The sequence below is a fragment of the Onychostoma macrolepis genome, chromosome 13 (genome assembly GCF_012432095.1).
Source record: "Onychostoma macrolepis isolate SWU-2019 chromosome 13, ASM1243209v1, whole genome shotgun sequence".
Taxonomy (NCBI): domain Eukaryota; kingdom Metazoa; phylum Chordata; class Actinopteri; order Cypriniformes; family Cyprinidae; genus Onychostoma; species Onychostoma macrolepis.
This window is the reverse complement of record NC_081167.1, coordinates 11,225,814-11,243,188: the sequence shown is the minus strand read 5'-3', so window position 1 is coordinate 11,243,188 and position 17,375 is coordinate 11,225,814. Positions and strand designations below refer to the sequence as shown.

Sequence of the window (17,375 nt, the reverse complement as noted above, 5' to 3'; positions counted from 1 at the left end):
AATGGAGCGTTCCATGGACGAGAATCCATGAAACGCACCATTAGACCGTTTTCCAATGCTGCATCATATATTAAACCCATTTAAAAATCATAATGAAGCATAATGCTATTGTGTATTCACAAACGCTACAGTTCAATTAAATAATAATTATTAGCTCTGTTTATAATACATTGTATTTTAACAGTTTTGTTAAATAAAACCATATGATTACTTACTTTAGATATTTTATTTGAACTAATTATTATTGCCTCATTGCTATTATAATTGTATTTGAAGCTTAGGTCTATTTTAATTGCTACAAAAAATTAGTTAGAATTATCAGATTAATCAATTAATCGTCAGAATAATCGACCGATTACTCTATTACCAAAATAATCCCATTTTCCCAACCATTAATGCAGCCCTAATTTTGAATATTGCAGTGCTTTTTATTTGGTTGAAAAATCCTGAAAATTGCATCATAGTTTCCACAGAAGTATTATACAGCACAAGTGTTTTCAACATTGATTATAATATTTCAGCAATTTTGAATAATTTCTAAAGGTTAATGTGACATTATAGAGTGGAGTAATCAGTAATGCCATTTCAGGAATAAAATACATTTTAAAATATATTAAAATAGAAACCATTTATTTTGAATTGTAATAATATTTCAACATTACTATTTTTACTGTGTTTTTGATAAAATACTGTGTCTTTCATAAATAATTAAAAAATTACAGACCCAAAAAATGTTAACGATGTTGTACTTCTAAAAAATAATAATAATAATTAAATCTAAAACAAATTAGTGTCAGTTGTTATTATTATATATTATTTAAAAGAATATAAATTAAAATTATTAAATATAATTGGTTTAAAACAAATATTGTGTAAAACGTGTTGATCATTTTTAGTTTTATTTAAACTAATTTTTTATTTAAACTAATTTTAGTTTTATTTAAACTTAAGTTAAAGATTGTGACTATTGTGGATGTTGAATAACCTTTAAAAGCCATTTTAGAGAAAATGTAATTATCACAGTGTATATTGAATCATTACACAGCTGACAAATGCAGCTTTTTATAGATGTATTGCTCTGGCTCTGTTTGTATCTACTTCAGTCTCAGTTTTACTTTAGATATTGTTTGCATTTTTTATAGTACTGATCATATTTTCTTAAATTGTTCTGTTTGTTCCTCTCTCATGCAGCGTGCCAGTGTAACGGACACAGCTCCTGTGTCAATGAGAGCGTATGTGAGAGATGCGAGGACCTCACCACAGGCAAACAGTGCGAGAGCTGTATTTCCGGTTACTATGGCGATCCAACAAACGGGGGCAGCTGTCAACGTAGGTCTAAACACAAGCCCAGGCCAAAATACAGTTGACTTTAGCTGCCGGTTTGATAGGGTCTTAACTGTATTGTGTGTGTTGGTCATTTGCAGCTTGTAAGTGCAACGGCCATGCCAGCATGTGTAACACTAACAATGGCAAATGCTTCTGTACCACCAAGGGCATCAAAGGAGACCGCTGCCATTTGTAAGTGTGCACTCTCATACTCGTTCTGCCTCAGTCTCGTGAGGTTTTCTCTACTCTGCCATTAGAAGTAATTTGTCAAATGTACGAGGGATAGCTTATTGTTATCTTGTCTATATCAAACTCTGTTCCTTATAATTCTGCTCATTTTCACTCTGGGCTTTTGTTTCGTTCTGTCCCTCAGGTGTGAGGTAGAGAACCGTTACCAGGGCAACCCTCTGAAGGGAACGTGTTATTGTGAGTATGTCAATGCAGTGGCTGATGGATGTTCATATTGTGGCTATTTGAGTAATTTAGTCATTTTCAGAACTAGTCATTTTGTCCTTACCTGACTAAATCAGACAGAAACCACAAACCTGTGCATATGTCAGTCAATCTGGGAAAATATCCAGATTTTAAGTAATAGTTTTTCAATATTATCTTTTATCATTTTCCTCTTCCTCTCACACACAACTGTGTCTTTATCTCTGACACACAGACACTCTGCTGATAGATTACCAGTTTACCTTCAGTTTGTCTCAGGAGGATGACCGCTACTACACTGCCATCAACTTTGTGGCAACTCCAGATGAGGTGCGTTACGCTAAAAAGACTTTACTGTTCAAAAAGTCATGGTCAACTAGGTGTCAATAAACCAAGGCTGACAGTTTACCTTGATTTGCAAACACAACAAACCTTGATATGATCAAATAGCAAACTAATTTGATTGACATGCAGTTGGACGTCTGATTTTTTTAATGTATATAAATTTATTCAGCAATTCACTGTTGAACGGAGGAAACAATACAGCATTAAGGGGGTTTACCAAGGACACATTCTTAAAGTGCACCTATTATGTCCCTTTTTACAAGATATAAGTCTCAGGTGTCCCCAGAATGTGTCTGTGAAGTTTCAGCTCAAAATACCCCACAGATCATTTATTATTTTGAAAATGCCTATTTTGAGTGGAAGCAGAAACACGCTGTTTTTGTGCCTGTATCTTTAAATGCAAATGAGCTGCTGCTCACTGCCCCCTTTTCCAGAATAGGGCTGTGCCTTTACAGCTTGTACCTCAGATGCTCTGCCAAAACAAAACATCTGTTAGGTTTTGATTATCATGTCTATCGCGCTAAAATCATGCGTTTTAAAGCCATATCAGTTTAAACTTCTGATATACTGTTTTCTGAGTGCACACACCTGAAGCACACGCACACAGAAAGCCGCTGTCACACAGCATATGAGTACTAAACGAAGTTCTCTTTCATGTCTTATTGCACTTAAACTGTCAAATACATACAAGTTTATGTTAAAAACACACAAGTTACAAAAACACAGTCGGTTATGTCTGTGAAGGCAAACTGCTGGGAAAGAAATTGCATGTTTATATTAGATCTGTGTATTAAGTGACAGCAGCGTAATATACAGTACCTGCCGCTGTCTATGCTGATAATATGACCCAAACTAAATAAAAACAGGAAAATCACCCACTGGTCTTGAATGAATGGTTTCTGTAGCTCTAATAAGAAGACATTTCTTACTTAAATGTTGCTTTTAAATGCTCTGGCGTCACATTTTACAGATTCTGCAAACTGCTTGTTCTGAGACAATAAGCAGGTGTATTTTTATCATTATAGGGTGGTTGTGTACACACACTGCCAACACACATTTATGTTCAAACAACAGGTGCCCTTTAAGTTAAATTTGAGTAGAAAAACCATAGATCAGAAGGCAAAGTTTGTGTTAACTGCTTCCTTTCAGTGAGGAAATTTTGAAGATTTGTGACACAGTTTGCATTTTTGATTAAATAAACGCAGCCTTTGCAGAGATTTCTTTCAAAAACATTAAAACTTTGGAACAACAATGTAGTTATATTTGCAGGAAATTCAGCATCAGAATATTTTAAATATTACATAAGCGTCTATTAATGTCTATTTTTGATAATCTAGTGATTTATGAAGTAAAATGGATTTTATGATTTCAAACAGAAGACGCATATTTAGATATGCATCAGTTTGGAGCGTAGATTATGCTTTAAATCATACTTCTGATATGGTATAAAAGCTACAGCAGTTTGTGGAAAACATTTTGGCTTATATAATACATTTTAGAGGGTGTATATTTTCTTTGAATATTTTGTGATTTTTTTTTTTTTTTCGTCTGAATGTTTTTTTGCAGCAAAATCGAGACCTGGACATGTTTATTAATGCCTCAAAAAACTTTAACCTCAACATCACATGGGCAACCAGTTTTGCAGGTATGAAGCCCCGACATGTGTTAAACATATATTTTAAGCACATCATAAATGTGCTGTGTGTGCAGTTGAAACTCTCTTCCTTTCTGTAACCCTGCATTTCTTCCTTTCTGAGCAGCTGGCACTCAAGCTGGTGAGGAAATCCCTATTGTCTCCCGCAGCAACATAAAGGAATTCAAAGACAGTTTCTCCAACGAGAAGTTTGATTTCCGTAGCAATGCCAACATTACTTTCTACGTGTATGTCAGCAACTTCACGTGGCCAGTCAAAATCCAGGTGAGAGCAATCACCTCAATGTTATTGAGTCCAGTGACGTACACAGAGAAAAATATCACGTCTGTGTATGTGAGCGCTGTTTAAACATCAGCAAGGGTCTTTGTGTTTTGTTTTGCTATCTTATCCTCTCCTTCCGTCTGTAAATTCACAGAGGCCATGTCCTTTTATTCTTTCTCATATATCTTTGGCCTTTTCTGTCTGGTCTGGAAATGATTTGGCAGAGCTTTCCTTTCCCTCCCTCTTCTCTTCTCCTCTCCTCCTCTTTTCCTTTCCCCCTCCTCTCTTCCTTTGCTTTGGAAAGTGATCTAACCTACCCTCCTGTGCTTGGACTCTGAAACTTGAGTTTGGGTTTGATTGTCCGTCCGCTGTTCTAGAGCACGTTCTCTCCTCAGCTCATGGAGAAAGGGTGAATTTCACACAGGTAACACCCTTATCGTCTCTCTCATTTGCCTTTCGCTTCTCTAGCTGACCTTTGGATGCCACGTTTCGTCTAACAGGGATTGCATGTGTGGATCCGAGCACGATTGCGGGCGAGAGGGCTTGCACCGTGGTAGCTCTGGAGGACAGAGGGGCTGTTGTCAGGTGTTTAGAGGAGAACGACGAGAGGGTATGGGCTGGAGAAAAACACAGCGCTCGAAACCTGCTCTGTAAACATGGCAGGCTGAGACTGAGTGTCGGAAGGAATGTTAAGTTGAAACACATGGCTCTTTGAGAGAGAGACTGAGGGAAGAGCCTGAGAGGAATAAGAGAATCAGAGAGATCAGAAAGTTCAGAAGAGGCACAGCTCCAGCCTTCTGTTTCTGGCTCTTGTTTTCATTTTGCCTGTGGTCAAAGAGTCTGTGCAGCCTGTGTAGTTTTTGGCCAGCGGAATGGAAGCATGTGGATCTAAACGACTATAGTAGGAGCGTTCATGTATCAGGTTGAGAATGTTATTTAAAAGCAGAATTTGGTTGAGCTTCATGAAAACATTTACAGGTCACACATCAACCCCAAATCAAAAATGTAGCACAAAGACCTTTTTTATTAAGAATCTCATGATAGTGAAGTTCATTTACCTTCAAATTATTTTCTTAATAGTACCAAAATGGATCCAGACATTTTACTTTGTGTTTGCATATTTACATTTTTAATTGGTGTAAATGAATCGTTGATGTAAAATTTAATGCAGTACAACAAATGCTGCCACTATGTCTAAATACTGTTGAAATAACAATTATTTATTCATATTATTATTTTTAGGCTTAATTGTCATTGGCTTAATTTTGGGCTGAAATATGACTAAAGCTGCCTTTTCAACATTTGTGTGATTGTCGGGTTCCCCCCCAGAAGCAGCCTGCTACCCTCTGATTATTCACCACAGTAAAATGAATGAGTAATGAAAGTATGCATGTCCACACAAAACAAACAAATAACCACATGTAGGTCTGGGAAAAAAAAAACCAGTAGTGCTAATCAACATGCATAATTGCATAATAATTATAAAACAATTATTTTTGAAATCATAGTTCATAATTGTCCATTTTATAGAAGTAGTGTTTAAAAGTAATGCTTTAGTGCAAATATGTTGGTAATTCTCATGCCCTGGTCATAGTTTTGATTAGAACCTGCAAAAGTTCAAACATTTCAGAAGCTTTAATCAGATCTGAAAATTCTGCATACACACATGATTGAAATTCTACACAGCTTCCATACTGCTCTCCATTGGAAATGACTGACTGGTCTGTCATTTGTCAAAGATGCTGGAAAGGCAGGTTTAGACATATTTCTGACAGGTTTGGTGAGATTTCTCATGAGAACTTTTTCATGAAAATACAGTGGACTCAACTTTTAATTCTTTTTAACCAGTTTAATGTTCAATAACAAGACATATATTCATAGGAGGAGTGTGTAAACTGTGGCTGTGTGTCACGCTTTCAAAACATTGCTCTGTTTGTTTGAGCAGCGTGACTTGTCAGCTTCTACCTCAGCCAATGGCAAGAGTTTGGGGTGGGACTGCCTGTTTGTTCAAACAATGGCAGATGGGGGCAGAATGTAAGGAATGTTTGAGACCCCAAATTTCAGAATCCAAATGAGATTTTTTGGTTCAGAAATGACACACTCCTCCATTCATCTTGGACTATGTTTCTACACGCTTCTGTCAGTAGAGATAGCAGTACATTTGTTTCTCAGGTTCAATCCTCTTCCACAGATCACACGTAACAAAACATATTTCGTTTACACTAGTTAACTTACCTTGGCAGGTGTACCAGAACGTTCTCTCTTCTTCTTTAGATTGGGTAAGCCACATCATTATCCCTTAAAACATGACTAACAAGCTATATATAGTGTTTACGTCACAAACGCCACATGAATGCCCGTGTGAGCCACAGGTTGTCATGTGTGAATGACAGTGATAAGTCGGCTTGCTATTGTTTAATGTTGAATGTGTGTGGGTATCAGTGCTGTGAGTCAGGCCCCGTTTGTCTTTGAGACTGTGTGTCTGAACATGAGGAGGTTGTGGCGTGTGAGAGAGGCCGTATCAGCGCACAGCATCTGCTCAATGAGAGCTCTGTGTGAATTCACCCTCCATGCTGTGGACGTCTGGCATGCTCTCTTTTACCCTGTTCTCTCCCTCTCCCTCCCTGAAAATCCTGTGCTTATTTTGGAAATGCCTGGAGGAATAGAGAGGGAAGAGTGAGCTTGTTTGAAAGCAGGTAAAAGATGGAGAGAAAATGCCAGTGTTTTAAAGTGGAAACGTCTCCGGTGTCCCCTAGACTCTGCCCTCCTTGTGGTAGACAGGTTTAAGACTGCATCCCTAAACAAAGCGACAGGAATGATGTAATTCAATTTCAGTAGGGTCATTTTAAACACTACGTTAACATAATTACTAACCCAGAGTGTGAAACATGAAACAAGCCCACAATTCATTTGGACTAATCAGGTTTTCTTATTTCACGCCGTACGTTTGTAAACCCTGGGTTAACGGTCTCATTCGTATATTTACAAGGTTAATAACACTGATTGGACAAGTACAGCACGTAGCGAGCGTGTGACCAGTTTTAATAACAGCTTGACCATCTGGGTAAACGTAAACATGTAAATCTCCTCTGCTTGTCTTATATGTTCTTAAAAATACTTGGAAAAAAAACTGAATTAAAATGCAGAGTAGCGTTTGCCATCACTTTTCAGTTTTCTTTCTCCCTTAGACACTAAACACAATGTGAGAAAGTTGTACATGTGCTGTATGAATATCTAATGAAGTAAGCACTGGAGAAGGTTATGATATTGCCTGTTGTTAAATAACTCCAGCACTGCAGTGTTTTACACTCTCTATACGAGGGGTTTTCAAACTGAAAGAGGACCATAAGGGAGCGCTAGGGAGCAAGTGGAAAAGTTTAGAGAAAAACAGAGTAAAAATAAATAGAAAATACTAAATAAATAAAATAATACTTTAAATTAAATAAATAATTTGTTATTTAAATAAACAATTAAAATGTTTCATAGATTTTTACATATATTTAAATTTTATGTTTGAATAATTTTTATTTAATTTATTTAATAGTAACCACTATGTGTGTGTGTGAACTTTGAACTTCTAAAGCCATAGATAAACAATAATAATAATAATAATAATAATAATAATAATGTAAGTGAAACATTTCCCCCCCAAAAAAAAATATTTTACACATTTATATTATTACATAATTTTCACAGTATAAATTGGCTCTTTATACATTAAAATAAGTAGCTGCCTTTAAAATTTCAAGATGGGGTTCCTCACACAAGGATTATCATATTTGGGGGTCTGTGGCATTGAAAAGGTTGAAACCCCTGCTCTGTAACTTTAATACTAAAATAGGGAATTAGCATACAGTATCAAACCTGTTCTGGAACATGCACTAGTAACCTGCTGCTAACCCCTTTTCAAAAATTAGAGGTTTAAAACATTGCTTAAAAGTGCTTTACCTGGATTTAATAAATACACTCGCTCAAGGACTACTAGACTAGTGTCACTAGTCTACTACTCTCTACTAGTGTAGAAAGCCATTGCTCTTTGTCTGTTATTCATCTCTCCCTGTTATTGGAGGTCCATCATAACGTAGTTGTGCCAAAATAATAGGATTACTTATTTGAATTACAATGAAGAGTCTGAAACTGTAGAGATGCTCTTTTCTATTGATCGTGTGTGTGTGTGTGTGTGTGTGTGTGTGTGTGTGTGTGTGTGTGGGGAGAGAGAGAGAGACGTATATCAGCAGGGGGCAGTATTGGTACAGTCAGAAACGAAACCTTTGCTCTCATGTCCTATTTAGACAGACTGAAAAACACATGTACACAAAAGCATGTAAATGAATGTTTTTCTCATTATTTAACATTCATTTCTCTTCTCCTCAGATCGCTTTCTCTCAACACAGTAACTTCATGGATTTGGTTCAGTTCTTTGTCACGTTCTTCAGGTAAGACAAACACATGAGTCTTTGAACTCTAAAGCCACAAATATTCTCAAAAACCCATTTCAATCTAAATACTGTACAGTTTTAATGGAGCTCATTGGGTTGGAGTATGTTCGGCGTGTGATTATGGCTCTAAGCTCTAATTCACCTCTGGAAGACCTGCTGTAATATGTTATTGATTTAGGAAGCAGGTGGCATAGACCATATATAGCAAACTCACCCTGTCACGTACACACATTCTCACACAGTCTGCCATGTCGCTTGTTATACTTCCAACTGGTTCCCAAACAGCAAATGGGTGATTAAAATATGATAATCACTCTGATGAGATCATGCATCATGGCTAAGATACATATGATACATTTACACACACACACATAACATACATACACCCAGCTGTAGCTGTGGTCAGCCATGGTTCTTCATCATTAGTTATGTCAGCTCAGCCATGATAAATTACACCAACTCTTCACAGCCTTGTGTGTGTGTGTGTGTGTGTGTGTGTGTGGGTGAGCTATTCCCAAAACCCAGAGCGAATGTATTTCAGCTCTGCACACACCTGCACTTATAAATGTGTAGGTGCATGTTTATACCTTATGATTCTATCACATGCAGTCCAGTTCTCCTATACATGCATTCATGATGTTTGGCCCCGTTACCATGAGGATACCAACACTCCTGATCTTTAGCACACCTGTGGCTGTGAAACTACCCCTAATCCATTAAACATGAACAGCCCCGTGTGTGCGCTTGACATGTGATCTTGACATGATTCTCTCATTGTTTTCCATAAAAGAACATCCAAAAACATTAATGGTTGTCCTCTTCCTTTCTATTTCCTGTTTTGTCGTGTGTGTGTGTAGCTGTTTCCTGTCCTTGCTTCTGGTGGCAGCAGTCGTATGGAAGATAAAACAGAGCTGCTGGGCGTCACGGCGCAGAGAGGTCAGTGCTGTAGCGTTTCCCTTGTTACCTGTGGAATTTCATTGACTTTCCCTGCCACATGATGCTCTACATAGCTTTGAACCATCCTATTAATGTCACATCAGCATCTTCAAATCAGTCAGGCTGGACAGAACCATCCATTAGGCTGTTTTTGGACAATTCCACTAGAGGTTGAACAAAATATCTTTATATTTCGTCTGTATTACTATTCAACTGTAACTGTATGTTACTATGGTTACCAATGTTTATAGGAAGCGCATTAATATAGAACGTGATTAAACTGACCTGGAACTACCTGTGCAGTTCAACGAATTTAATCAACACCTGCCAGCCAATCAGAATCGAGCATTCAGACAGACCATGGCGCATATATATATATATATATATATATATATATATATATATATATATATATATATATATATATATATATATATATATATATATATATATATATATAATTTCTTTTATATATATATGTTTCTATGTTTGTTTAAATGGACGTTGATGATATCGGTAAAACTTTACTTAAAGCCTTTATCTATGATGCATTATAAAATAAGTTTTAATGCATTAATTATGCCTTTTAATTCACCTTACAATGCATTGTACAATCTAATAATTGTAAACGCATTTAATACCTTATAGCACAATGTGTGTGTGTGTGTGTGTGTGTGTATATATGCATGTATGTGACCCTGGACAACAAAACCAGCCTGAAGTGTCAATTTTTCAAAATTGGGATTTCTGCATCATCTGAAAGCTGAATAAATAAGCTTTCCATTGATGTATGGTCTGTTAGGATCTGACAATATTTGAAAATCTGGAATCTGAGGGTGCAAAAAAAATCCAAATGAAATGTCCAAATGAAGTTCTTAGCCATGCATATTACTAATCAAAAATTAAGTTTAAGTTTTACAAAATATCTTCATGGAACATGATCTTCACTTATTATTTTATTGGCATAAAAGAAAAATCGATAATTTTGACCCATACAATGTATTTTTGGCTATTGCTACAAATATACCCCAGCGACTTAAGACTGGGTTTTGTGGTCCAGGGTCATATATATATATATATATATATATATATATATATATATATATATATATATATATATATATATATATATATACATATATATACATATACATACAGTGGGTACGGAAAGTATTCAGACCCCCTTACATTTTTCACTCTTTGTTATATTGCAGCCATTTGCTAAAATCATTTAAGTTCATTTTTTCCTCATTAATGTACACACAGCACCCCATATTGACAGAAAAACACAGAATTGTTGACATTTTGCAGATTTATTAAAAAGAAAAACTGAAATATCACATGGTCCTAAGTATTCAGACCCTTTGCTCAGTATTTAGTAGAAGCACCCTTTTGATCTAATACAGCCATGAGTCTTTTTGGGAAAGATGCAACAAGTTTTTCACACCTGGATTTGGGGATCCTCTGCCATTCCTCCTTGCAGATCCTCTCCAGTTCTGTCAGGTTGGATGGTAAAGCGTTGGTGGACAGCCATTTTAGGTCTCTCCAGAGATGCTCAATTGGGTTTAAGTCAGGGCTCTGGCTGGGCCATTCAAGAACAGTCACGGAGTTGTTGTTAAGCCACTCCTTCGTTATTTTAGCTGTGTGCTTAGGGTCATTGTCTTGTTGGATGGTAAACCTTGGCCCAGTCTGAGGTCCTGAGCACTCTGGAGAAGGTTTTCGTCAGGATATCCCTGTACTTGGCCGCATTCATCTTTCCCTCGATTGCAACCAGTCGTCCTGTCCCTGCAGCTGAAAAACACCCCCACAGCATGATGCTGCCACCACCATGCTTCACTGTTGGGACTGTATTGGACAGGTGATGAGCAGTGCCTGGTTTTCTCCACACATACCGCTTAGAATTAAGACCAAAAAGTTCTATCTTGGTCTCATCAGACCAGAGAATCTTATTTCTCACCATCTTAAACTCCATGCGGGCTTTCATGTGTCTTGCACTGAGGAGAGGCTTCCATCGGGCCACTCTGCCATAAAGCCCCGACTGGTGGAGGGCTGCAGTGATGGTTGACTTTCTACAACTTTCTCCCATCTCCCGACTGCATCTCTGGAGCTCAGCCACAATGATCTTTGGGTTCTTCTTTACCTCTCTCACCAAGGCTCTTCTCCCCTGATAGCTCAGTTTGGCGGGACGGCCAGCTCTAGGAAGGGTTCTGGTCGTCCCAAACGTCTTCCATTTAAGGATTATGGAGGCCACTGTCTAGGGGTCGACCGATATGTGTTTTTCAGGGCCGATGCCAATACCGATTATTACAGACCAAGTGGACCGATAACCGATATATTATGTCTGATGTAAAAATGAATATTAATGTCAAAATTAAGAATAACAAGGGCTCTGACAAAAACTGCCTTCCCTGGTGTTGATTGCACTTCTTACTCTTGTCATCCTCCATGCATCCATCTACAATAAGGGTAATATAAAGAGAGAGTTAAAAGTGGGGCCACTGTATGCTTCATGATTAAGCCTATGAATACTGTACTACAGCTAAACAGCTTGGGGAAATGTAAGTATTTGGCTTCAATAATTTACATGTTAGAAATGTATGTGTAATAGCATAACCTCTCATAATTATAATATAATAAGTGTAAATAATTTAATTGTCTTCATAGCTCCATTGTAGAAGTTGTGAAGAAGACTGTAACTATTTTAATTAAACTATAACACTAATAGCCTGTTATAGGCACACTTGGTTCAATAGCCTATTGAAATGTCAAAATTTATGTTGTCCTAATTTTGGCCTTTGTGACAGTCTCTTAATCTTAGCCTATGTGACAGTAATTTCGATTAGTTTTAATTTACAGTGCAGTGCAAATGAATCCATAAAACATTAATTTCAGTTATCTTTTAATCAAATGAGAGTTAAACTCGATTTTGTGGCAAACAAATCTGTTTGCCATTAAAATTGAAACATGGAAGAAATAACGTATTGTGTGATTATTCTTTTAAACAAAAGTTGTTGTTGTTGTTGTTGTAGTAGTAGTAGTAGTAGTAGTAGATAAACCGAACTTTTATTTTGACAGGTTGCCATGAGGACCTCTTATGTGATATGACGATCGTTTTACTCAAATGAAACGGTCAAATGCTCATGAAGTAACTCTCAGAGCAGTTCTGGGGATGTTGTTCATGTATTTATGTCCTCATTTAGTGAGAAGGCAGATGCTGAAAACACCGCGAGCGTCGCGCACTTCAGTGTGTGTGTGTGTGTGTGTGTGTATAATCAAAACCGCGCGTCTGTGCCATTCACATATACAGAGAATTCATATTTAAATAAGTCTTTTTGCAGCTTAGTATTTACAGATACTAGTCCATAGCGCGAGTCAATTTAACTGACCTACTTTTGATTAATTCATCCAAACTTTGACGAACTCCGTGCGCAGTAAATTCCCTTTATATGACTGGCTTCCGCGATTCCGTCTGCGTTTTCCCATCGCGGAAACCATAAATAGATAATATTGAGGTGTTTTGCAACTTCAGTGTAGTGGATTGTGATTTATTGCAACTTGAGCAAGGTCTGCTGCTGCCTTTGAGAGACAACTGATGCGTGATAATCACTGAAACTGTAGCAAGCGCTTTCAGTGTGAGAGTGCCTTAGTCTTCCACATTGATTGGTCTGAATCGTGACTCCCAACAAATCAGATGCGCGGTGGGCGGAGACTGCTCGAGGCCACAGAGTGGTGAGTTCTGACAGGCTGCATCAGAGCCAAATACCGCGTTTACCGACCGACCAATACCGATAATCATAAAAATGAGTAATATCGGCGCCGATAATCAGCCAGGCCGATAATCGGTCGACCCCTACCACTGTGCTCTTAGGAACCTTAAGTGCAGCAGAAATTTTTTTGTAACCGTGGCCAGATCTGTGCCTTGCCACAATTCTGTCTCTGAGCTCTTCAGGCAGTTCCTTTGACCTCATGATTCTCATTTGCTCTGACATGCACTGTGAGCTGTAAGGTCTTATATAGACAGGTGTGTGACTTTCCTAATCAAGTCCAATCAGTATAATCAAACACAGCTGGACTCAAATAAAGGTGTAGAACCATCTCAACGATGATCAGAAGAAATGGACAGCACCTGAGTTAAACATATGAGTGTCACAGCAAAGGGTCTGAATACTTAGGACCATGTGATATTTCAGTTTTTCTTTTTTAATAAATTTGCAAAAATGTCAACAATTCTGTGTTGTTCTGTCAATATGGGGTGCTGTGTGTACATTGAGGAAAATATATATATATATATATAATTTCCATGCATACATACATACATACATACATACATACATACACACACCTTGTTACACTTTAACAATGAATTGTTACACTTTAACACTGTGACACTAACAATGATAACATGCATTTTAAATTCAGTTATAATTATTGATATAATGTATTAGAATGCACATTATGAATAATGCATTATACCCTTTAATAACCCTTTATAATGCATTTTACATCAAGTCTTTCAGTAAAGTATTACAATATCTTTTTGAGCATTTTAATGGTTTTAGGCAATTTAGTTAAGTTTCAGCTACACTAAGTATTTAAGTGGACTTAAAGATTAGTATTAAGAAGTATTCTCTTGGTGTAAAGCAATTAACTTTTGGGTTTTACAGTGTATACTTAATCATGAAATTACACAATTGTATTTTTATATGCAAATAAAATGTAAAAACTGTACTTAAAAAATAAATAAGGAGCAATAAATGAATACTGATACAAAAGACGAGAAATTACATTTATTTTGATTGATTTTATTGTATGGCACACAGATGTGTGTTGTGTAGATTTGTGTTGAAGAGCTACTAAAAGTAACTTTTCCAAATATCATCAAATATGTCTAAGCATTGACGTTTTTTTAGGTAAAACTTGAGCTTATTGATGCATTTCATGGACTCTGCTTTTCTATTCAACTGTTACCTTTAGTCAGACTTTCTGTAAATACTTTTCTATTAAGTTTAATGGTGCAATGCAAAAATATTTAATAGTGTGCAAGTTATTGCTCCTTTATATCTCAACTACTCCAGGTAATTTATGCACAGCTAGTGAATCCAGCCCCTGTTGATTAGCAATCCATAATCTCAAAATGGGCAAATATTGACCAGTTATTTGGTCTTTCTGTTAGCATTTCATTTTTCTTAATCGCTTCAAATTCCAGTTTAGATTTCAATCAATTAGTAAAACTTGTGTGTGTTAATGTACATTTAACAATTTGTTGATTGTTACCAGTTAATTAATTGATTAATTACATTGTGGTCAGATTTGTTAAAAAGAAGAAAATGTGCTGGAATATGAACCTTGATTTTACGGCCCCCACGGAGACTGAAGAGGTTTGGTTTTGAAAGGTTTCAAGAGGCCAATTTAAACCACGCAGGGGTGTTTATAAGGGCTAATGTGAGTGTCCTTTAAAGGACCCTCTTCACCATCTGGCTTAGTGAAGTGCTCTCATCCAATAAAAAGTGGTAACACTTTTTCCTCTTTCACGCAACAATCAAACACGCATTCATATGCGTACATGCACATCACTTCCTATCTCGGTCTTGAACGTTAAAGTTTTGCGCTCTTCTGACCCTTTAACTTCAAGCAAGACTTTTACTAATCATCTCCATGGCAACCAGACATAGAGGGCTAATTCGGGGCCAGTAAACAGACTAGTGGTCTTACTTTTTTCTCTTACTTGCATGCACCTGATGATGAATTGTGGTAGAATCATAACACATCAAGTCATGTTCTTAACAAGTGCCAGACCTCCTGAGCTTGAATATGCATGTATGATTTTATTTATTTATTTTTTTTACTTTTTTGTATAAGTTGCATAGTCTGAAATGTCACTTTCATAGTATGTAACCTACAGTAAGTATCAGATATATAGCAATACATACACAGATCTACAGTAGGTACTTTTTTTTACAATAGATTTTTTCCCCCATATGTGACCAGTTTCATTGTCTGTTGTTGTTGTTGTTGTTGTTGTTTTTATTATTATTATTATTATTATTGTTATAATTATAAGTCATTATTTTGGTGACTCAGAAATGTAACCAATATATAAATGCACAATAATTATGGGCTGGTATTTATTTATTTTATTTATTAAATATATCAGTTGATATTGGATTTAAAAACATACATTTTAATTGTGAATGCTTATTTTCCCTATTTTCACATTTGAAGTGCATTTGCTGTCATCTAAAACTTAAGTATTAATCTTTAAAACCGAATAATTGAATAAGACTATTTGTAAATATATAATTCATTTAGACATTTAAACAATATAAAATTGAGATCTGCCATTTAATGGCTCAATTGTATTGGCAAGAATTTGAATGTTGTTGCTTTTTCCTATTTTTAGTCTTTTATTGTTAGTCTATGCTTCCTTCATGTACTTTTTAATCAGTATGTTATACTTTATATAAGATTTTAATTTATATTAAATATGATTGTTTATGATAAAGCTGCATATATGTATATGTCCTGCCTTTAAACACCACTGTCCTGTTTGAAGATTTGAAAAAGCATCGGAGGGTTGCTCAGATGTCGAAACTATAATTGCAAATCAGAAGTGACCTTTTCTCAAAGCGCTCTGCGCGGTGGGTGTGTGTGTGTGAGCATGTGTGCGCGTGTGTGTGCGTGCGCGCAAGTAATTACACAGAATTCCTCTGGAGGTGCTCTGAAAGAGTTTCCAGGTAAATCTTTCAGTGATAAATATCACAAGCCTCGCAGGCAGAGAACGTATTGTGACCCAAAAATCAAAGATGCGGGTTATCAGTTTTTCAGGCACTATCCTCTGTAATTGTTAGATATGCAAATGAGGGCCACTCAGTCGAGATGAGCTGATGCTAACAGACTGCTGATTATTTTCTTTAATCTTGCGAATGTGCGTCATTCAAAGAATATTACAAAAGCATCCCTATGAAATTTCTATTTAGTCGCATTTTAAAATTAGACTGCATGCTCCTACGTTTCCAGTTGTGAATGCATGTTGCACACTTGCTATTGCATTGGAGAATACTTTTGATTTATGTGATTGTGCGCATAGAGCATGTTAAAATCTGCCTTTGTTATTAGTTAATATTCATTTATGACCCAATTAAATTAACTTTACTCTCTTCTGAACACTATTTTTCTCACACACAAATGTAGCAAGATTTAAGATTTGTGATGAGCATGAGCTCCTCTTCAGTCATCGTCTCTCACACACACACTAGCTCTCGCACCTTTATTGATGAGGTTGTGAATTAAACTGACAGAGAGTGGCTTGTGAATTAGCCGTAGTGGGAATAGCTGTCGATATTCTCGGTCCATGTGTGTGCGCTATAATGAGGTGGCCTGATAGCTGGTGTCTTGTGTTTGTGTGTGTCTCTCTTTTACACTGAGAAACAAATACTTGTTACCAACTCTGTCTAAGGTTTTTTTTAAATAGCTATATATAGTTTTGTTAGTCATTTTGGTTGTTATAAGGGTTATATCATGACAAATCAATTCTTTGGTCTTATTATCTGACTTTATAGCCATTTTATTATGAAAACCTGCTGTAACTTGCAAAAAATCGAAACGCCTCCCCCGCTATGCTTGTCTTTTTGGATTAGAAACCAGAAGCATTTGACACGTGTACATATCAAGAAAGCATATAAGGTTAGATACTACTATTCCTAAACACTAGAAGAACTAAAGCAAAGAGTAAAACCTTGTGCTGTTCCTGTCTGTGCGTATCTGCATATCCTTCTAAAGAGTACCAGAGAAACAAGCAGCTGATATGTATTTTTAGCAAAGTCCCTGATCATTTCAGTGTGATCTTAACATTTCCCTGCAAATGTTTTTATGAATCTGTCACAATGAAACAGTCTATTATTGAAGGCTGCTGCAATTAAAAAGTATATTGTAGTCGAAATAAAAAGCACAGCTCAAATGAGTGCAGCAAAGTTTATCATGTC

The 17,375-nt window shown here is 36.5% G+C and overlaps 1 protein-coding gene across 1 annotated transcript in view; it reads left to right on the top strand.

Annotated features, from left to right (window-relative positions):
* atrn (attractin) overlaps positions 1 to 17,375 on the top strand; it is a 67,107-nt gene that overhangs the window by 30,246 nt on the left and 19,486 nt on the right. The window contains exons 19-26 of the mRNA XM_058796611.1: positions 1,192 to 1,329; positions 1,425 to 1,518; positions 1,700 to 1,752; positions 1,994 to 2,088; positions 3,670 to 3,748; positions 3,864 to 4,021; positions 8,393 to 8,454; positions 9,315 to 9,393. Coding sequence (XP_058652594.1) covers positions 1,192 to 1,329; positions 1,425 to 1,518; positions 1,700 to 1,752; positions 1,994 to 2,088; positions 3,670 to 3,748; positions 3,864 to 4,021; positions 8,393 to 8,454; positions 9,315 to 9,393 — 758 coding nt within the window. The remainder of the gene's footprint in view (positions 1 to 1,191; positions 1,330 to 1,424; positions 1,519 to 1,699; positions 1,753 to 1,993; positions 2,089 to 3,669; positions 3,749 to 3,863; positions 4,022 to 8,392; positions 8,455 to 9,314; positions 9,394 to 17,375) is intronic.